Source organism: Cercospora beticola, chromosome 8 (genome assembly GCF_033473495.1).
Source record: "Cercospora beticola chromosome 8, complete sequence".
NCBI classification, from domain to species: domain Eukaryota; kingdom Fungi; phylum Ascomycota; class Dothideomycetes; order Mycosphaerellales; family Mycosphaerellaceae; genus Cercospora; species Cercospora beticola.
This window is the reverse complement of record NC_088942.1, coordinates 1,747,850-1,768,825: the sequence shown is the minus strand read 5'-3', so window position 1 is coordinate 1,768,825 and position 20,976 is coordinate 1,747,850. Positions and strand designations below refer to the sequence as shown.

General features: G+C 54.4%; 7 protein-coding genes across 7 annotated transcripts; 4 read left to right on the top strand and 3 right to left on the bottom strand.

Moving 5' to 3' along the window:
- Positions 1-402: 402 nt before the first annotated feature.
- On the bottom strand, positions 403-828 carry RHO25_011966 (uncharacterized protein; the record flags this gene model as incomplete). Its single annotated transcript, XM_065603467.1, has 1 exon — positions 403-828. One exon carries the CDS (start codon positions 826-828, stop codon positions 403-405), a length of 426 nt encoding a protein of 141 aa, XP_065459539.1.
- A 3,922-nt stretch (positions 829-4,750) lies between these two features.
- Positions 4,751-7,273, top strand: RHO25_011965 (uncharacterized protein; the record flags this gene model as incomplete). The annotated part of the gene is made up of 3 exons (XM_023603375.1): positions 4,751-5,278; positions 5,335-6,957; positions 7,013-7,273. The coding sequence occupies 3 exons, from the start codon at positions 4,751-4,753 to the stop codon at positions 7,271-7,273; spliced, it is 2,412 nt and encodes an 803-aa protein (XP_023454647.1).
- Positions 7,274-7,645: 372 nt separating this feature from the next.
- RHO25_011964 (uncharacterized protein) lies at positions 7,646-8,556 on the bottom strand (the record flags this gene model as incomplete). Its single annotated transcript, XM_023603374.1, has 6 exons — positions 7,646-7,690; positions 7,753-7,908; positions 8,020-8,065; positions 8,157-8,199; positions 8,263-8,319; positions 8,430-8,556. The coding sequence occupies 6 exons, from the start codon at positions 8,554-8,556 to the stop codon at positions 7,646-7,648; spliced, it is 474 nt and encodes a 157-aa protein (XP_023454644.1).
- A 971-nt stretch (positions 8,557-9,527) lies between these two features.
- Positions 9,528-10,091, bottom strand: RHO25_011963 (uncharacterized protein; the record flags this gene model as incomplete). The annotated part of the gene is made up of 1 exon (XM_065603466.1): positions 9,528-10,091. The coding sequence occupies one exon, from the start codon at positions 10,089-10,091 to the stop codon at positions 9,528-9,530; it is 564 nt and encodes a 187-aa protein (XP_065459538.1).
- A 1-nt stretch (position 10,092) lies between these two features.
- Positions 10,093-12,253, top strand: RHO25_011962 (uncharacterized protein; the record flags this gene model as incomplete). The annotated part of the gene is made up of 6 exons (XM_023603373.2): positions 10,093-10,137; positions 10,202-10,218; positions 10,274-10,346; positions 10,399-10,542; positions 10,593-11,718; positions 11,775-12,253. The coding sequence occupies 6 exons, from the start codon at positions 10,093-10,095 to the stop codon at positions 12,251-12,253; spliced, it is 1,884 nt and encodes a 627-aa protein (XP_023454645.1).
- Positions 12,254-12,955: 702 nt separating this feature from the next.
- RHO25_011961 (uncharacterized protein) lies at positions 12,956-15,182 on the top strand (the record flags this gene model as incomplete). The annotated part of the gene is made up of 2 exons (XM_023603372.2): positions 12,956-13,218; positions 13,325-15,182. The coding sequence occupies 2 exons, from the start codon at positions 12,956-12,958 to the stop codon at positions 15,180-15,182; spliced, it is 2,121 nt and encodes a 706-aa protein (XP_023454405.1).
- A 179-nt stretch (positions 15,183-15,361) lies between these two features.
- Positions 15,362-17,641, top strand: RHO25_011960 (uncharacterized protein; the record flags this gene model as incomplete). The annotated part of the gene is made up of 4 exons (XM_023603371.2): positions 15,362-15,418; positions 15,633-16,020; positions 16,112-17,554; positions 17,613-17,641. The coding sequence occupies 4 exons, from the start codon at positions 15,362-15,364 to the stop codon at positions 17,639-17,641; spliced, it is 1,917 nt and encodes a 638-aa protein (XP_023454404.2).
- Between the last annotated feature and the right edge of the window lie 3,335 nt (positions 17,642-20,976).

Sequence of the window (20,976 nt, the reverse complement as noted above, 5' to 3'; positions counted from 1 at the left end):
GGAAGCAAAGGCAAATGGCGGGACATGGCGACGAGTCGATCATAGTCTCCATGGTTCGGGTTCCTGGTCTCGGATGCGCTTTGATCTCGAACTAGCGCTGGCGAGGTGCCATGTCAAGTCCTCGACTTACGAGCAGTAAGCTGGACGCGGAATACTCCGGTTGGTAGTCCGCCACCAGAGCGCATCGTACCCAACCCAGCTGGCGATCCTCCAGCTATTCGGCCTAGACTAGATACAGGATGGCAGTGCACTAAGGGATGCGCTTTTGCTGCTCCTCATTCTCATCCTATCAACGTAAGAGAAATTGCAATGTAAGGTGCAATCAAGTCGAAAATTGTGCGTGCATCGTTGGCAAGGGGTGTTGCTGCCGCACGACTGTCGGTCAGCATCTTGAGTTGCTTCTCAACCGCTGCCACCTGCAGTCGCTACACTTCCGGCCATCCAGCGATCCCATCTTCGCTTCCGGCCAAAATGACGCGGTAAGCCCATGGACTCGAAGCACATTTCATACTCGCTCAACTCTTGCTTGTCGTGAAAATCGCAGTCTCTCAGCTCGAAGTCTGCTTCACAGAGTGCTTGCTTGATGTCGTGCTCCAGCTCGTTTTCGTGTTTGTAAAGTAAGACAATATCCCGAAGCCATTTCGTTCGCTCGGGGCCAATGCTGCAAAGCCAGTCGATGAGTGTGCTCTCGCTCCAGTCCTTTAGCCAAAATAGAGGCCTCCAACACTCCCAGATGTTCTGCTGGTAGTACAACTTCAGAGTCTCCGTGCGTATCTGGTGGCATACCAGGGTCAGTGGTGCAGGGCAAGGTCGATTGAAGCGATCCATCCTGATCGGCCGCTTCATCAGTGCTTTCCTATTGTCGCTTCCTGACCCGCTCGGAGCTGGCTCCCACTCTGTCACTGCGTGCACCCAGATCATCTCCCGAAGTTCTGCGGGAAGTTCCAGTAGAGGGCATCTTGGCGCTGGTTGCAAAGTGGACTGGTCGTGCCGTCGTTGTCTTCGTAGACCGCCTCTGGCTCGCGACTTTGCCATTACTGACACTGCAGGACCATATTCACCGCGCTGCGGCGCACAAGACTGGGGTTCTGGGCAGTCCTTTGCTTGTGAATTCGATTGCATGCGTTCTTGCGGTTCGGCTGACCACCCTTGCTCGTCGGCAGTTGTTTGCTGGTACCAGTCGCCAGGCTTTGAAGCGATGAATGGCCGCGACGCTCTTCCTGACGACGGATTTGCAAGGCTGCCGATGCGCTATCGCGTCTGGCGCTTGGAAGCGCAACTATGTCCGGTACGTGAAGCGGCGTCTGTAAGGGTAGGAGCGATGGTTGGCACGCCAAGATGAAGTTTTGCGGCTCTGCGGTCGCCACTGTTGTGGTGGGGCGAAACCTTCTTTGCGCTCGATCTGGCGACAGCGACTTCACTTCGTGACTTGCACACAGCCTGAGTGCTTCCTGCTCCTACAATTGTTCTCCACGTGAACAGGATTGCCCAGTTCCCATCATTCCACGTAGCAAAGAGACCCGTGATCGATCGAGAAGTCAAAACGAAGCTTGCATGATCACAAGGCAAAGCACCTGACGACACTACGTGCATACCGCTATGAAAACTGCAATCGTCCCCAGTCTCCCAACTTCATGGCACGCTGGATGTAGCCTCATCTTCTAGACGATATCCCACTACATCCCTCGCCTTCTTCACCGCTCAGCACTGCTGCATATCGCCATGCCGTTGTCAGCCGTGTGTACTTCATATGAAGTTTGCACAGCCGTTATCGTGGACGAATCAGCCATGGCGCCGGCCCGGTGTTTCAACACTCTTGGAAACAACCAAGCCTGTCTGATGTCGAACATCTCAGCATTCTGACCGACCCCACGTCGCGCAATCAAGTAGAAACAGACGACGCGCCTGGTATGGCTGCATCTGCCCGCTCATCTGACCTCTGGTTATCCGCGGATGCCACATAGAAAGTTACATGAGCTGCAACAAAAGGTACCTCAGCAATCGCGAGTCGTTCAAACATCGTGGGGAAGGGTCGATTGCGGCTCATTGCTTTCACGGAACACCATTTCCTGAGTCGGCTACAAACATCGGAACTGCCCAAAGTTCAGCCAACGCAGTGCGCTGGTCACGGCATTGCCTGGCCAGTCGTTGCCGTCTCGACGCATGACTCGAATGTGCAGAAAGCGGGTCGACAACCAGGACGTGGCGTCTGTTCTCAATCTAGAGCGGTGCGCTCGCCGCACCCATCCGGTATCAGAAGTTCAGAATTGGAGTGCTGGCCCGCCTGTTACCGCCTGTGTGAAACGGAGAGTCAAGACTCTCCTCTAATTCATCGCCTCATCCAATGTATCATGTATTCCGTTGGCCGCATCGTGTTCAACGTTCCGCCATGTTGCCGCCCGCCAGCGATTGTTGAACGAGGCAAAAGACGGTCACTGTTGGCATGATTGGCAATAAGGCACGCTCGCAGATTTGGGCGTTCCTATTAAGGTTCGAGGCCGACCCGCCTGCCCTGAAATAAGGTTTGCGTAGAGATTTTCTTCCTCAGCGTCGAAGGTTCTCTCCTTCTGCCGCATTCCCTCTTTGAGCTGCCGAACTTCGTCCGGTTGTGCTTCGAGGCGCAGAAGCTCTGTGGCGCTAGGCCCGTCGACCTGACTTGGATATCCTCAGAAGATTCAGTGGACGGGACGTTGAATCAATTGACAACGAGTCGTCCGCGAGGCAATTCCGAAAGGTGGCAATCACGATTTTTTTTTCGTCATCTTGCGTGAACGTTGCTGGAATCATGGGGGTAGCGTTAGCTCGGACTTCTTCATCCTTACCGTTCTGGCCTTGTGATCGAAGCAACGACAGTCGGTGAAGGTGACGTTCGCTGTGCGAGGATGAGGCTGCGAGAGCGCGCTGATGTTGATGGATGCTCACTGCTTAGTGTCAGAGAAGAGCGGGAAAGAGTCGAAACGCCATTGGATGTGGTGTGTGGTTTTGAGTTTGTCGTATCTCTGTGCGTCATGTAGCTGTGAACGTGTCGGGGTGACAGTGCACCTTGTTTCGAATCAGGCTGATTCCCGCAGCAAGTCGTTGCAGGTAACGACCACTAACACGACGAATTTCAAGCTCGCCAAGCTCTATGACCGACTCAGTCGCCAGCACCAGCGCTAGCACTATCGTCCTGCAATGCACATAGCTCGTTGCGGCAGACACAAGTACAGAGGTAGATGTGTTGTTGGAACGTGGGGATGCTCGCGCGCAACCCCCGCGGACTGACGCACAATCCTAGGGATTTCCCAAAAGGTGAAGTCGGGCCCGAGTAGGCAGAGCATGGCGCCTGAGTAAGAGGTGGTACTTGCGCCCTGACACCCGGTCCTGGAGGCCATCTGTGCGATGATGATTGTGATGGCGACGCAGCGCTCGCCTACCAGCAGCCGAGAGGCGCTAGGCTCTCAGGAGGACAGCAGCTCATGCGTCTAGAGAAATTTGCGTGTGGGCCTCGCCTCGTCTCAGTGGTGCAGAGGGGTGTTGGACGTGCGATTTCGGAAAGCCGGTGGGTACGGTCTGGTTGCCAGACCCATAGGCCGCGAGCAAGCACGCTGGGCGATGACGCTCGTGTCGTGGAGGCATGTTGCTGCGTGATGCGGCTCCTGGGTGTGCGGAAGCAGCCATTGCATTACGGTGGGCGGCAGGTACCTCCGTACAAGCCTCACGTCTGGAGGTACTGTACCGCCCGGGCTGGTGGCATGGCGAGGCATGGCATGGGCGGGTGCAGGCAGAGGCTTGACGGACGACGGTCCTGGAGGGCGCGGTAAGCTCGTCTGGGAGCCCTGGCCGCGCAGAGCAGCAGTGTCTTCAGCAGCGCCCGTTCTCGAGCGGCTGCGGTCAGCTACTGCACGGGTAGGGCCAGTGAAGGGCGCTAGGAAACGTAGTGTCGTCGTGGTTGATGAGGGTACTGCGCGCTGGCCGTACCACCACGGTGCCTGTACTGCTGCTGCTGACGGGAGCAGTCTGGTCGCTCTGGTGGCTATCTGCAGACATGCTGCTCCCATACCATGCGACCTTGCTGCCGCCCGTGCGCACGCATCGCTCTCCGTCGCGGACAGGGAGAGGCCGGCGGCGCATTACCTCACGCGCTGCTGGGAGCGGGCTGGTCGAGTCGAGCGTTTGATTGCGACACACCGTCGCGGTGGAGCAGGTGAGTATGCCAGCCATGCCTGCGCCTGCTGCCACCCACGCCCTGCCCTGGCCTGCCCTGCCCCGGTCGCTGCTGCTGCTGGGCTGGGCGTGCAGCGCTAGCCCGGTCCTTGTTGCGACTTGCGCAGCGCAGATAGAGTTTGAGCTTGCGGCAGGCCCTGGTGTTTTTCGCTGCCCGCTCTGGCAGCGCACCTGCGTCGACGTCTGGCGTTGTCGTCTTCGGACTACGCTCGCGCACGCACGCACGCACTCTCGCTCGCCCATGCTGCCTTCGCGCGTGTGCGTGACCTGACCTCGCCAAATTGGTCGGAGCAGGCCCTCGTGCGACTCTAGTGAGGGATCCCAGTCGACGGCCGCCACTTGCCGCCGTGCAGTTAGTTATCAGTCGCGTCTGGCGTCCATCCCATCGATCGAACTGCTCGTCACCGTAAGTACCGCTTCTGTGTATCATTGCCAGCGACCTATTTACCGGCGACACCGCGCCCACTTTCGCGCGGATTCGCGCTACACTTCTGGGTCTCTACCCAAAGCTCGCCCACCATTGTCCCGAATGTCTGCCGCCGTGATGTCGAATTATTACTCATCGCAGCTCCAGGTGCACAACTGGATGCTGGCGCAAATGAACAACGGCAACACCGCCGCCAATGGCTACCCGCCGCCGCCCCCGCCGCCGCAGCAGCAGCAACAGCAGCAGCAGGACCAGCACTACGGCAACGCCCTCTACCCACCTCCCGGCGGCGCCCAGCAGCTGCTCGAACCGGCCCAGCAGGAGCAGCTGCAGTTCAGCAGTCTGAACCAGCCCATCTATCCCAAAGTCGAGGCGCTGCCCGGCACAGGCCACAACAGCCCCGCGAGCCAGCACATCCAGAGTCTCGCGCACGAGCTCCAGCACCATTCGGGGCCCGACGACCAGTCACGACACTATATGCCACATGTCTCGCACCAGCTGCAGCAGCCCACGCCGGTGACGAGCCACCCGACGAGTGCAGCCGGCCTGTCACTTCCCCCAACGCAGACGAACACTCCAGAGCAGCCACAGAAGACGAACCGATTACGGAAAGCATGCGATTCGTGCTCCATTCGCAAAGTTAAGGTATGTGAGAGACAGTCCGGGCAATGCCTGAGGTCGAGCAATTCTAATGGAAACAGTGCGACGAGACGGGTCCCCCCTGCCGAGCTTGTGCTGCACTCGACATCCCATGCACATTCGACCGACCGAGCCGGCGACGAGGTCCTCCCAATCGCCATGCTGAGGCCATCAAGAGGAGGCGGCTCGAAGAGCAAGCCAATGCAAGCACGCCGGGCTCAGGAATTTCATCGCCAGCTTCGCCCACGAACGCCGCGCACGCTCTGGTCGGGCTCTCATCATCGCCGCTGTCAGCAGAGTCGATTTGTCCCGTGGAGACGCTGGATCTGCTCATCGACGACTTCTTCACCTACATCCACCCGCTGTGTCCATTCCCTCACGAGCCCAGTTTCCGCGAGGCATGGAAGCGCAGAGAAGATCTTACGAACAAGTCCTTCTTGGCACTGCTTGCGTCCATGATTGGCGCATTGGTCGCGTCGTTTCCGCGAAAACCACGATTGCACCTGAAAGCTCAGAAGCGCGAGAATATGTTTCCCAACCACATGAGTCTGGTGCAACGATGCCAAAAAGTGTGCGCTGCGGCGCGTGGACCTGGATATCTGGAGAGCGACAATTTGAATGTGTACGATGCTGCCACCAGCTACTTCCTGGCGTTGACGGGAGTCTACACGTTCAGATGGCGTCTGGGTCGGCTATACTTCGGCGAATGCTTGACCATCCTCCGGACCCTTGGCTTGCACAAGGCAAAGGCCCAAAGCTACGCACAGCTGGGCTCGCTCCCAGCGGCCATGGGCAGTCGCACAAATGGCATCGATCACGGCAGCGAAAAGAGCGTCGACAACATCACACTGGAGATGGGTCGCCGCATTTTCTGGACTATGTTCGTCAGTGTCAAGTCAATGGAGCAGCTGGGCGCCAGCTTCGGCGAACTGGTCATCCCTCCTCCAACCCACACTGAACCATATCCTCCATTGCCAGCCGAGGTAGACGACTTCTGCATCTACCCAACACACACGGAGCAACAGCCAGCGGGCTTGATTCCGTCGATCGCTGGCTTCAATGCCAACGTCCGCGTGTACTGTTCCTACAACGCCGTAGCCACCATGGAAATGGCATGGGGCATTGACGCCATCGTCGACTGGGATCGACAGAAACGTGTCTTATACGAATCTCTGCGTCGCTGCAAAGAATCGATGAGCAACCTTCCCTCGGAGCTTACTGTCCGGACGGATGTCGGCACGCCGAGCCAGCAGAACGGAGGCTTCTACCCAGCCTTCGCCGCACAGCCTCAGCTTGGTCGGGATCCAGCCCAGTCACTGATGAGCCCCTCATCCCGAACGATGACCGAGCAGACCGCGGAAGAGCGACGCCGCACTCAACATGAGATCCAGAAGGCCAACATCTACGCGTCCAGCTTAGCGACCAGGTCCTACTTGGTGGAGAAATACTGGAACCTCTGCGAAGCACATCAGCGATCCCGACAATCGCCCCACTCCCTGCCGAGCTCACCTGGTGCGGGCATCACCGCTGCCGGCATCGACAACATGGTGCCCCAAGTGCCAACCAGTCACTACGACATGATTGAACACGAGATGCACGATGAGCGTGAGAGCATCGTGAAGGACCTCCTCACCGTCCTTGGCAGTATTGATCAGGTCAACATGGAGCCAAACGCCGACTCATTTGTAAGTTATTATCACTGACCGTTGTGCCCCGAGCAAGTCACTGACATTCCCGCAGACAATGAAGATCCGCTCAATTGCCAGCACTCTTCTCGAAACGCCTGACCAGCGTAAAGGTCCTTTGGCCATGCAAGCTCAAGAATACTTGAGTGCATTCCTAAAGATTCTCATGAAGCTGGAGCGTACCAGCCCCGCCAACAGCGAAGCTGATGGCAGCAGCAACCCAGATGACGAGGACACCGAACTCCGAACCTGGGCGGACCTGCGGGAGTACCAGCTTAAATTCGCCCAACAGGGTGGACTACTTGGTTTGTCATGAATTCCGCTTTGCTGAATTAAGTTGTACGATGTGCTATGTTGTGATTCGATAGCTCGATACCCCGGTGAACATCATGCCGGCGCTCAAGGGGGAAAAGGGGGGGTTGTGAAAGCAAGGCCGCGGCGACGGCTGCATCAGACTGTTTTAGTCATGTCGGAGTTGGGTCCCCCATACAGGGCGACAGGGTCTGCATGAATCGGAGTTTGCTGAGCATTTGCACTGGACAGAGATTCTGTAAATAGGTTGATACGAAGCATGCATGATCAATTGTCATTTTCTCGTGTTGTACTCGTCTATTTTTCCTTTCTCTATGCTTGGCATGAGACTTGCCTTGTGGAGGTTGTGCCCCATGATTTCGTGATGTGCGTTGGCTTAGAGTGCGGCCAGAACCTTCTCGGCGGCAGACTCGCTCACGCCCTAGAGGTGCGAACCAAATCAGCAAATCAAATAGCGTGAAGAACACATCATTCGAGGCATACCGTGTTGTCAGGCTCGATGTGAACCGACTTCACCTTTCCATTTTCGGTGGTGATGGCACAACGCTTGCCTCTGTTCTGGCCAAAGACCTTAGCGGAGTCGAATTCCAGGTCCCAGGCCTTGGTAAGTTCAGAGTGAGGGTCTCCCAAAAAGCGGATCTGCAGCGCCACATGTGAGCATAACGGCCGGCACAACGTCTGTGATGATCCGGGTCGGAAGTATCTGGACACCAATATCCCCGGATCCAGGAGGATGGATCAGCTACTTACGCCAGACTTTGCACTTGGGTCCAATGACTCTGCCCATGCTTTCATGCTGCACCAGATCGTGTTAGTCTCGAACCTGCAGAGGTCGCCGACGAGTATGCCGAAGCTGGGCAGTACGGGGACAGCAAGCAGCAGCTTACACGAATGGGTCATTGACGGCAACGACAAAGACCTTGCCGGCATCTGTCCGGCCCGTCAGCATAACCGTTGCCAGTACAGTACAGGGAGTTAGTGTACCATCCATACCTTTGAGGCTCTTGTGGCTCAGATACTCGGGAATGTGCCTCGCTGTGCACGTAGGGCCTGGGTGGATGTGAAGATCAGCATCATTAGTAGACCACTTGTCACTGTGGCAGACGCCCCCCGCGGCCAAGACATGCGGCAGCAAATGCAGGTGGAGTGTCGCTACTCACTGAAGGCAGCAGGAACGCCAATGATGAGACCCTTTCCGGAAGAGAGCTCATTAGCGATGTTGACCTTCTTGTCGGGAGCGCCCTCGACGAGCTCGACGTTTGGGATGGAGTCTCCGGCTTTGACCATGATTGCGGCTGTTGCGTGGAATTGACGTGTTGATGAGAGAAGTGGTTTGGAGAATTGTTTGAAGGATGCAGAGGCGAAGTGGCGGGCCGCGAACATAGCTACTGCTGCTGTGAGTGTGCAGAGGGAAGGTAGAAGCTCTCTCGAAGCTCTTGCAGACCCGAGGTTCGATTGACTTTGGCAGCAACGTCAACCCGCCCGCGTTGGAGGTCCACGATGCCGAATGTCCACATCGGCTGCTTTTCGCCGTGGGCTGTGTGCATGAGCGGCAAGGATTGCGGGAGGCAGACAGCATTTTACTATCATCCACCATGGGAGAACGTCTCACAATGTGGTCTACAATGCCGCCATTGATGTGAGCTGAAGATGAGCTGAAGTCGTCCACCACGAGCACAATTGACTTCGACTACCACTCGCTCGGGACGACTTTCATCCTATTGCTGTCAAGATAGCCGACCAAAGACGCCATGCCCTCATCATCTCGCACTGCTTTTGACGCCGGAGGCTCATCAGGCGTGACAGGGCGCTGCGGTGGCGGCATGAGTGCGCAAGAACGCCCTCCATCCTTCCAGCAGCGCTCGACGGCAGCGGTATTATTGCTGCTCTCCCAGGCACATGGTCGTGACATCCGTAATTTGCAGGGTTCGACTGTTCCCAGATCACCTGCGCGGCGGGCAGACGGGAGGCGCAGATCAGATGTGTCGACCATGGCCACGAATGGACGCAGGAAGCGAAGCGCGCCCACTTGCAGAGCTGGCAGTTCGTGGATCGTGGCAGCGCGAGAGCCTGCCGCCTTGCCAGCAGCAGACCAACAAACCCTTCTCCCACGGCTGCTCTGCTGTCTGCGCCGGAAGCAGAAGATTGAGGGGTCGGAAATGGTCTGCTGTAGGCACTGCTGGCCTGTTTCAACGTGCTCCACCTTCCACCACTCGCCCTATAGTCTATACTACTGGCCCCTGTACAACTCTGATGACCTACCCTTTGTGACCGCCTTGTGCAGTCGTTGGTACTTCTTCCCACAGAGCTGTCTTGACCAGCTGCGCCGTGTATTGGTGACGTACCCGTTCACACCGAAGGCGCTTCTCTTTCCGTGTGCTGATCGACACCGTCCCCGGCCACCAATCTACGAGCAGTCGGCTCGATTCTTCCTCGTCTCCAAGAAGCGCATCTCCGTTTGTCGCTACCACCGCCGCGCGCGCCCGCCTCTCCCTCGAGTCTCTTCCGTTATTGCGCAGAGTCTGGCCCTCTGCATAGCATACCATCCGATTTTGTACCCTTTCCACATTCCTGAGTACCAGCTCGCCGGGCGAGCCTTCTGCGCGCTTCCGCTTGCACACACCACACCCGGCGCAGGGCGATTGGAGTTGCGACAGACGCAAATGACATAGGGCCGAGGTGTCGCGCAGTGCACGCACGCAGCCGCCCGGATTCGGACGACGCTGTGCTTTCTCTGCCACGAGGCCACCGACGCCGTGCGGGCGCATGTGGAGGACCCTTTTGTGCGCTGCGACCGGACCGCCGTAGAGACAGACCGCCATCATGGACAGTCAATCGGGCCAAGGGGCCAGCAACAGCAGCGACTTTGTATGTTGGGGCTAGAAAGGAGACATTTGGGTGTAATGGCGAGCGTGCTGACCATGAAGTGCAGGTTCGCAAGCTTTACAAGTAGGCACGACCGCTACCCGCTTCACCGCACCTTATACTGACAAGAACTCTTCAGAATGCTTGAGAGACCACAGGATGAAAGCGTCGTTCGATGGGGCAATGAAGGTGACAGCTTCGTGGTATTGGAGGTATGGAAGGACAAGAAAAATCAGACATAATACGCGCTAACAACGCGCGCAGAACGAGAAGTTCACCAAGCATATCCTGCCTAAACACTTCAAGCACAGCAACTTTGCCAGTTTTGTGCGGCAGTTGAACAAATATGACTTCCACAAAGTACGGCATAACAACGAAGAAGGCGGCGCATCGCCATACGGTCCTGGGGTAAGGTTGCAGCAAAAGAAAAGAATTGAGTTGAGCTCAAATATAAGCAGGCATGGGAATTCAAGCATCCCGATTTCAAAATGAACAATAAAGATGCGCTGGACAACATCCGGCGAAAAGCTCCAGCACCACGAAAAGCAAATACGGGTAATGATGGTGAACTGCTGCCCACTCAGCAAGTTGATATGATCAACACACAACTAGTGGCGACCCAGCAGCAACTGCAACAATTGCAGGAGAGATACAACGACCTCAACATGAACCATACGATCATGATGCAGGAATTAATTGGAGTGCAGAAAACTGTCGTCAACCACGAGCACGTGATGCAATATGTCATGAACTTTCTGAATACTGTCGATGCGCAAAGACGGAGGGAAAGCCGGATCGTCAATCCAAATCCTTTTGCGAACGCAAACGGTGTCAACGGGGGCACTCCTGGGAGCACGAGCAATTCGCTACCACCTCCAGAAGACGACGTGCCTGCTTCGCCGTTACAGCATGCCTCGAAACTGCTCGAGCAGGTGAATGCCGACCACATGCTGAATACCCGGAACCTGGAACAGATGAACGAGGCGGCGATACGAATGAATGCAACGCTCACCACACCACCTCCGGACCATCTGTCACGAAATGGCGGCACACGTTCATCCAGTCGCGGCGCACAACCACACTCTGCAGCCTCATCGAGCTCCCACGGCTATGATTTGGACACGCTGGTATATCCAATCGGGCAAAATCCTCAAGGGATTGATCCAATGTACGGCGACCACGTCAATAACATTCCATATCCGCTGCCGGCGAAGGGGCCTGATGGTAATTATCACCAACCAGCGCAGCAGCCTGACATTCGCAAGAAGAGCGCCCAATTCGATCCAGGTTGGACGCGCACGCCTCACATTCTCCTGGTTGAAGACGATGGAACGTGCAGACGCATTGGTGGAAAGTTCTTGTACTCTTTCGCCTGCAAAGTTGACACTGCGCTCGATGGACTGGAAGCAGTCAATAGGCTCAACTCCGGCGCGAAGTTTGACCTTGTCTTGATGGATATCATTATGCCTAACCTGGACGGAGTCTCTGCTACGCACTTGGTTCGCCAGTTCGATAACGCGACGCCAATCATCGCCATGACTTCGAATATCAGAAGCGACGATATCTCGATGTACTTCCAGCATGGTAAGTGGAATGCGTCCCTAATGGAGCAGAATGCAGCGCTAACAGTATCTTTCCAGGGATGAACGATGTCCTTCCGAAGCCTTTCACGAAGGAGGGTCTGCTCGCGATGCTGGAGAAACACTTGTCTCATCTAAAGAAGAACAACCAAGGTCTGGAGCCGATGGCACCTCCTTTGAAAGCCACCAACCGCAGTCTGAAGAGCGAAGAGTCGCCAGCCACGTCTCCCGCAACGAATAGCAATTGGAACTCGCCAAACCAGTTGACAGCGGGCTCACCATCTGGAAGCAATCTTGGTGACGATGCATACAACATGTCCACGCCGTATGCGCAGCCCGTACTTCACGCCCCATCGACTCAGATGTATGCGCCTGCAGCGAGTGGAATGCTGCCGCACCAAGTGGCACAAAGAAGACCCATCGATAGCATCACTGGTGGGCCTGACATGGGCATAGATGCGAAACGCCAGCAGATGTTTAATCCTTCCATGGGACAAATACCTGCACCTCACATGATGCAACAACGGCCGCCACGGTGATCCTGGTCGCGCAGCGTCCTGATTGGCCTGATACCCTGTACATATGTAGATACGTTCAGCGACATTGCTGATTTGCCTCTGGGGAAGTTATGTGGCTCGGCGCGGAGCACTGGAGAAAGGATTTGGTTTGAAGTCTGGCTGCGGTTCTGGTGGTGAACCGAGGGGAACTTTGACGTTGGAAAAGGCGACATCAGTTGCAATTGGACTTGTTGCTTGCTCGCTTGGTTGCTTGCTTGTTGGCACTGGACAGGGAAATTTGTTCCAGGTAATGATGCTCAAGGAGCCGCTAGGAAAGGAAGTGCCGTCGCTGGGCATGGCGAAGTGTCCCGAGTTCGACGAGGAGAGAGTGTGAATGAGAATTATTCTTATCTTTAGGTAGCTGCGTGCCAATACCAAGGCAGATCTGATCGATCATATGCAATTCTTAGCGTCTACTTCGCTCATTCGGGCATTCTCGTCTTGAAACATAAATATACGGGGGGCATATTCCTATCTCCTTCTCAGACCTCTAACGACTTGCAATCGCGAGGTGGTAGTTCTGATCTCGTTGCAACCCACAACAGAACCATGGCCGCAGGCGAGGTTGGAGGGAGTCTTGGCGCATCCCAAACGCTGAGTCATGAAAGAATTCCAGACCTTCGGTCTTGCCATGTCAACACCAACGATATCTGACAATCCTCCCCACAGCAAGATATCAGCGACATGCCTCCCAAAGGGAAGAAAGGTGCGACGAAAGACAACAAAGGCGGCGAGGAGAAGCGCGAGGAACCTTTGCAAGCTGTCGTCTTCGCGGACTCTTTCGAAACCAGATTTAATCCCTTCACACTCGAGCGGCCGAGATGCCTCCTTCCACTGGCCAACACGCCCTTGATTGAGTATACGCTCGAGTTCCTAGCTGGTGCCGGTGTGGAAGAGGTCTATCTGTACTGCGGCAATCACACTGATGCGGTGGAAGAGTATCTTAGGTAAGAGCCCTTGCTCCAGGCGGCGACCACTACCGCGATGAACCCGATTGCAGGATGCGCTACACCTCTGGCCGAGCGCACGAAGATGAAGCTGATATTGCAACAGCCACTCAAAATGGGTCAAAGACACCTCGCCTTTCGCCCTTGAAGTCATCAAGTCGGCATCAAGATCTGTAGGCGACTGCATGAGAGACCTGGACGCGAAGCAACTGATTGTCGGTGATTTTATCGCCGTATACGCTGATGTCGTTGCCAACATCTCACTTGATACAGCACTGGCTGCTCACAAAGCTCGACGCGAGAAAGACAAGAAAGCTCTCATGACCATGGTGCTCCGTGAAGCTGGAGGCTCACATAGGACGAAGTCTCAGCAGCAGCGACGCATCTTTGTCATTGACCCGAACTCACATCGCTGCGTGCACTATGAACAGCTGAGGCCCGGACAGAGCACTATGGTGGAAATTCCAGGCGAGGTTTTCAAAGACCACGATGAGATTGACGTGCACGAAGATCTTATTGATTGCGGCATTGATATTTGCACACCGGAAGTACTGGCCCAATATACAGACAATTTCGACTGGCAACTCCCGAGGCGCGGCTTCCTGCATGGCACTCTGAAGGACTTCGAAACTTTCCAATACACTGTACACACGCACATTGCTCGCGAGGGGTACGCAGCTAGGGTTCTCAATCTGAGGTCATTCGATTCTATCAGCAAGGATGTCATCTCCCGATGGAGCTACCCTCTGACGCCCGATACAAACATGGTCGCCGGCCAGTCATTTCAACTCTACAAAGGCAACGTCTATCGCGAGGAGGGCGTCCAGTTGGCACGATCCAGTCGAGTAAATCGGAGAGTGATCCTTGGGAAAGCAACTAGCGTTGGGGATGGCACCGTCATCACGAACAGTGTAATTGGCAGGCGGTGCGTGATCGGAGCACGGGCAAAGATCGATGGAGCATACATCTGGGATGACGCTAAGATTGGCGACGATGCGGTGATAGGCAATGCTGTTATTGCTAACGACGCAGTTATCGGCAACGGCTGTACAATCGAGAACGGCGCACTGATCTCGTATGGTGTCAAGGTGTCCGATGGAGTGACAGTAAGCGGGAAACAGCGAATATCTCGACTGAAGCGAAAGCGAGGGTACGAGCACGATGAGATCGTGGAGGTGGCTGCTGACCCCAAAGTGGTTGGTCCCGAAGGCGAAGGCTTCCATTTGGAACTGGACGATGATGAAGAGGAAGCTTTGGACAGCCTACTTTCCGGCCTACAAGACGTCGACCTCATAGTCGAAGATGATGCGATCAGCAACCTCGACTCTGAAGAAGACGACGATGAGGACATGGAAGTGCACCACACTAGGCGAGACACGGGCCGAAGTGATAGCTTCGCATCAGCCGGCTCCGAAGAAGACGGCGAGTCGAGGCAGAAGGCGAAGGACTTCCACCAAGAAGCAGTGAACTCGATGGTCGATGATATGGCGAAGGGCAACACACCTGACGACATCAAGACCGAGTTCAAGGCGCTCATTCTTGGAGTCAATGCAGAGGATCAACAGATTGTGCGGGTCACAGCGACTGCCTTCTCGAAACGCGCAGCACAGATTGTGGACAGTGGAAGGTCGCCAAAGGAGGCAGTCGACGAGCTCATTCCTGCATACAAGGAGATCATCACTGCCTACGTTGCTTCGGAAGAGGAGCAAGCATCCTGGTTGCTCTACCTTCAAACGGATCTGGTACACCGTGGTCAAGGCGACAAGATTTTGCTATTCCTGTCCAATGCTTTGGCCCATCAGGATATCATTGAGCCAGAAGGGTTTGAAAAGTGGTGGAATGATGCAAGGAGCTCAGCTTCAGCTGAATTGGTGGCTGTTCGCAAAGACACGGAGAAATTGGTGGAGGTTTTGTGTGCTAGCGACGACGAAGATAGCGAGGAGGAGGACAGTGATGAGGACTAGACGTTACCAGACAATATGTACGAATGACCATAAGCGGGTGATCCTCCACGCCACCCCTCAATTGACTACTATCGCTTCGTGTTTCGAGTTCCGCTGCGAAGTTCCGTTCGACGCCTGCGTTTGCACACAACTTTGTATCGCTTTCCAGATAGATAGGACGACCAGCACGATCGCTGCTCATGACATCGATGATTCCGGAGATTCTTGGACCTGGTCTCAGACAATCCTTTGTGTTGGTAGCCTTCTAGAAGGCACGTGCTTTGCCGCTCCCGCTTCCGGCAGGAGCCTCTCGTGCCTGCTGCCAGCAGCGTCATTCCTTCTACTTGCACCTGACAAACCCGTTTCCGCCGTCACCTTCACTTCGCACCGCTCCTTCACCCTCGCCGCCTAGGCACAGGCATGCGTCTTTGAGGTCTCGCCTCTGTCCTCCACGCTCGAGCATCCACTCAGCCTCACTCGAGCATTCGGACTGCGAACGGAGATAAACGCCACTTACCCGCAGCAGTCAGCACCTCGGACTCCTCAGGCCTCAATACTTCGCTGCTGTCTCGTCCAAGCGAGACGGCTGCGACTCGGTGGCCCACCACGCCTTCCGTCAAGAGAAAGCGAGAGAATATTGCTAGCAACGCTCCTATCCTCGAAACAGCGGCTCGAAAGGCTACCAAGACCGCACACTGCAAGGTTCCTGTCGTGGACGCGGCGCTGCCTGCTACACCGCAGACGCTAGCGAGCGACAAGGACATCATGGATAGCGACGATGAGGTGCAGAGCTTGGCTAGCAGCGGGGATATCGGCATGATGGACGATGAGGATAGCAGCGTCGATTTCGGTGCAGATGGTAAGCTGTTTGCCAAACACATGAAGCCTGCTCTGCGAAGAGGGTGCAACTACGTTTTGTCAAGGAAACATGCTCATTTTGAAACTTATAGACTCCGACGGCGATATGGACGACTTCAACGACGACGACGAGGGAGCCATGTTTCAATCGCAGGACAAGCTTATGAAGCCGCAAAAGAAGGCGTTCGAGGTCGACTTCAAGGCCTACAGCCCCACAGACATCCAGGCACAGCAGGACCAACAGATCAACGAGGTCGCCACGTTACTCGAACAGCCCCACGAATCGACAGCAATACTACTTCGATATGCCAGATGGAACAAGGAGCGAGTCATTGAGCAGTACATGGATGATCAGGAGGGGACATTGGAGAAGGCAGGCCTTGGTCAAGATCTACAAAGAGACCCACCTCGGATCGAAACGATAGATGGTTTCGCTTGCGACATCTGCTGCGAGGACGAGCCAGGCCTGCAGAGCTTCGCCATGAAGTGCGCACATCGGTACTGCGTCGACTGCTATCGACATTACTTGGTTCAAAAGATCAGAGATGAGGGTGAGGCCGCGCGGATCAAGTGCCCTGGCGATGGATGCAATAAGATTGTGGATTCCAAATCGCTGGAAGTACTAGTGCCAACCGAGCTCAAAGACCGGTACCATGAACTGCTGATGCGAACGTATGTGGATGACAAAGAGAATCTGAAGTGGTGCCCTGCGCCCGAGTGCATCTACGCCATTGAGTGCGGGGTGAAGAAGCGAGACTTGCATCGAATTGTGCCGACTGTCATCTGTGATCGCAAGCACAGCTTTTGCTTCGGCTGCACATTGGCGGATCACCAACCATGCCCTTGCAAGCTGGTGAAACTGTGGCTCAAGAAATGCGAAGACGACAGCGAGACCGCGAACTGGATCAACGCAAACACGAAGGAGTGTCCGAAGTGCCAGTCGACGATCGAAAAGAATGGAGGTTGCAACCACATGACTTGTCGCAAATGCCGGAATGAGTTTTGCTGGATGTGCATGGGTGTTTGGTCCGAGCATGGCACGAGTTGGTACAACTGCAATCGATACGAAGAGAAGTCTGGATTAGACGCTCGTGATGCTCAAGCCAAGAGTCGACAATCGCTCGAGCGCTATCTCCACTACTACAATCGATACGCCAACCACGAGCAGTCTGCCAAGCTGGACAAGAATATCTTCGAGAAGACCGAGAAGAAGATGCAACTTCTGCAGAACCAATCCGGCTTGTCATGGATCGAGGTCCAATTTCTCGAGAACGCTTCGCACGCTCTTCAGATGTGCCGACAGACCCTGAAGTGGACATATGCTTTCGCGTACTATCTCAAGCGTAACAACCAAACGGAGATTTTCGAGGACAATCAAAAGGATTTGGAAATGGCTGTCGAGAATCTTTCGGAGATGTTCGAGAAGCCCACGGAGCAGCTTTCGGAGCTGAAGGTGGATATGATGGACAAGACGAGTTATTGCAACCAACGTCGTATTGTGCTGCTGGACGACACTGCCAAGAACTTGAAGGATGGTGAGTAACCTATTGCCCTTTCAACCTTTTCTCCGTGCCTTTGCTGACTAGTTTTCAGGAAACTGGGAATTCTCAGTTGATATATAGCATGACGACTGTCTCGTAGAATCGAGCGAGGACCCTCCAGAAAGTCGAGATATGGCTGGGCAGCAGGATGGCATATTCGAAGGTCCACTCGGAGGCCTACTCGATAGAATAGGCTGCTGCACAGGATTGCAGCAATGCGGAGTTTTTACGGAATACCTTTACGACCACAGGCATGAAATCGGTGCAAATGAGTTATTGGAATGGGCGCGCGGGCGGGCAAAGATGTAGATTTTCACTTTCCGTTGAGCGCATGGAGTCACGGACACGGACGGATTTTTTCCTTTCTTTTTCTAGGCAGACATGCATACGAGAACGACACATTTTAGATTGGCATTCTTGACTTCTGTGATTTTGATGTTATCTCTCGAATTATTTCCTTGGTCATTGTCCAAGCTTGTTGTTGTCAAGGATAATTGAACACATGACTTTCATGACTTCGAAGCCGCAATGTTCAGTAATCGCGAGAATCGCAAGATCCAACACGAATCATTCTTATCCCTTCCCAAAGATCGCGCGACTCAAGCAAGACATCTAATCATCCCACGGGAAATTTGGTCTTGTTCCCAGCCAGTTGCAAAACATCGCGATACGACGCGTTGCGCAACCCCTGTCTTTCCTTGTGGATGTTGTTGTTGTACCTCTGTACCTAACTACAATACGTACTCCATACCACAAACGGCAAATTCGCCTAATCTTTCTCTCACTCTCTCTCTGTCTCGGATCCAACTCCCTTCTATCGAAAAGCTTGTTCCCAGACGCTACATGTGACTGAGGGCTACTCCGGTTCAGAATGGGACAAGAAGCCGAAGTTCTCGTCGTCAATACAATATTCGGACGAAAGGGGGAAAAAGGAGATTTGTATTTGTGGACTTTTCTGAGTTCTTTGCGTGGTGTGCTGTTCATTCTTCATCACAAATGGCCCGACAACGGACTCCATGCCGGTGGATTTTTCTTCACGGCAATTATTGCTGTACTACGGCTCTTTCTTCACGGGATGTTGCTTGTGCCCGGCCGCTGTTCTTGCGAGGATCGAGGATCGTGTGTTGCCACTTGATGAAGTCATGTGTTTGGCCTAATGAGGCGTGTGCACTAGTCGTGCGTAAGAGGTGGAAGAAGTGGGAGCCGTGGGAGATGCGGGCGCGGAGAGAATTGTGTTTGCAGGATAGCAAAAGCATGAATGTCTTCTCGTTCGATTACGTGCGGAGCGAACTCCTATCGTCTGTTGAGTTTTGGCTTTTTGAGGTGGAAGGTCTTGTTTTGTGTTGCTGACAGCGTTCTTCCTCAAGCATGAAGCTCGTTCAGCCACTGGCGGAAAAGGTACAGTATGTGAGACTCGTCATTGCCGCAGAAGTTGTACGCAGTTTTGTCTTGAATTGTACTCTTGGGAGTAGATGCTGGAACCATGTGTTGTTTCGTTGTTGTTCTCATCACAAAGTGCAACACCTGCGTCGTCAGCTTCAGAAGTCCGGTTTAGCCTACACCTGTGCAAACCCGCAGCGAGCAAGTCTCACTATACCTGCAAGACTTCATCACTGAGCGGATACTGAAGATCACTTGCCTTTTCGTGACCTTTGCCGCTACTCCCCTGCACAGTGAAGAATTTGATGACGAGAGCGTGCGGCAGTGGTAGCGCTCGCTATACCAGCCCTTTTCCGCACCAAACGTCATTTTCTGGTCTAAACGACCGTCCTCAGTAATCATAGGCGAGTCGCCTCTGCGCGGATCTATTTCAATGTCACTGATGACGCTGCTGCGGCATTTTTACCTCGTCGAAGTGGCGACATGTCATCATACTCGGAGGGAAGAGCGTTGTGCAGCTCGTGAAAAGCGTTTTACTACTTCTTTCATTAGTATCAGAGACTCTCCTGAAGTCTTGTCATGACGTCTCTCCGTGGAGATCGTAGTCAGCACTCCCCGGTACTGCAAACGTCTGCCGAGACCTGTCACTTGGACAACGACAAGCTCCAGGATGTTTTGTTTATGTCATTACGTTCTGGGCAAACACCAGACCAACCGCGTTTCTGAGCAGGGTGCCCATAAAATCCATGTTGACAAGAACATACAGATTCATCCTGGGAACATGCACAAGATTTCGGCTCCGAAACAAGAGGGAGGGCAAGAGACCGATCAACTGTTTGGTGGACTACTTCCGTTTTGCTGGGAACAGCAACGCCAGTGCAGGTGTTGTGAGATCTGTAGGATACCACACCGCTATCCGCGCTTCTCGTGTACCTGATGGTACTTTAGCGGGGCCATGTTCAAGAGTCGGACCTGTAATATCTCAAGCATCGGATCGTCCGACAGAATCCAATTGCGCCCCGATTTCCTTTGTAGGTGACCGCTTCTACCAGAGCCATATCAATGGACATATTATGAAGAGATTCGACAGTCAGAGGTTCGACATTCAGAAATTCGACAAATTCCAATTTTCCAATTCCGTACACTCAAGAGATCGCCTCGTAAACTAGCGTCGCATTTGCGAGATCATGGTCGCTTATCCCTGGAAGGTCGATCCCTTGGTAGGGAGGGTTTTGGCATTCGAGATCCACAGATCTATGAGGGCGCGAATTGAGGACCGGGGGTAACTCAGAAGTGCCCGAGTCTGCACTCGACGCTGGACGCTTTCTGTGCGACTCTGAGACGTAGCCAGGAGGCCTGGTCAGCCATGCTGGGGCATGAGGACAAGGTGAAGCGAGCAGCATGGTCAGAATCCCAGGGTGAAGGAATACCCACGAGGGTCTGGCATTGCGTGCATTGAGCAGGCTCCAGGGACATTAGATCCTAGTGAGGCTTGTCGGTTTTTGACTTTTCACGGCGTGCTGACATGGATCGTTTGACAGTCATGGGGGACCCTGAGGTGGAGGAACCAGCGCTGTCCTTGACTCCCTGCTCATGAACCACGCTTCTCAACATGGTCAGAACTCAAAATCAGATCGACGGACTCTGCGTCGTGTGCAAGTTGTCAAGCCTCATCCGTTCGAGTCGTCACAAGAGCTTGAGAATGACAATCGACAGGTCAAGACAAGGCCGGCTACTTGGATACTGTCCCGCGCGAGCGATGCTGATCCTTTATCGTGATATCGGGCAGTGTTGCTGCAAAGTTGTCATGCTGACATTCGAGTGCCCGCGGCATGTGCCCTACGATGTTGGTGGGACTTTGAATTAGAGTTCAAAGCCCATGTCTCGGCTTGCCGTGGTCAATGCCAGATGTCTGTCGCACGTTCAGCCCTATGAAGATGTCGCTTCCATACACATCGGAACGAGTGCCGTAAAATTCGGAGTTGACACTCCGGAACTGCTGTTTCGAGCGAAGCTGGACGCTCTTCACTTGCCAG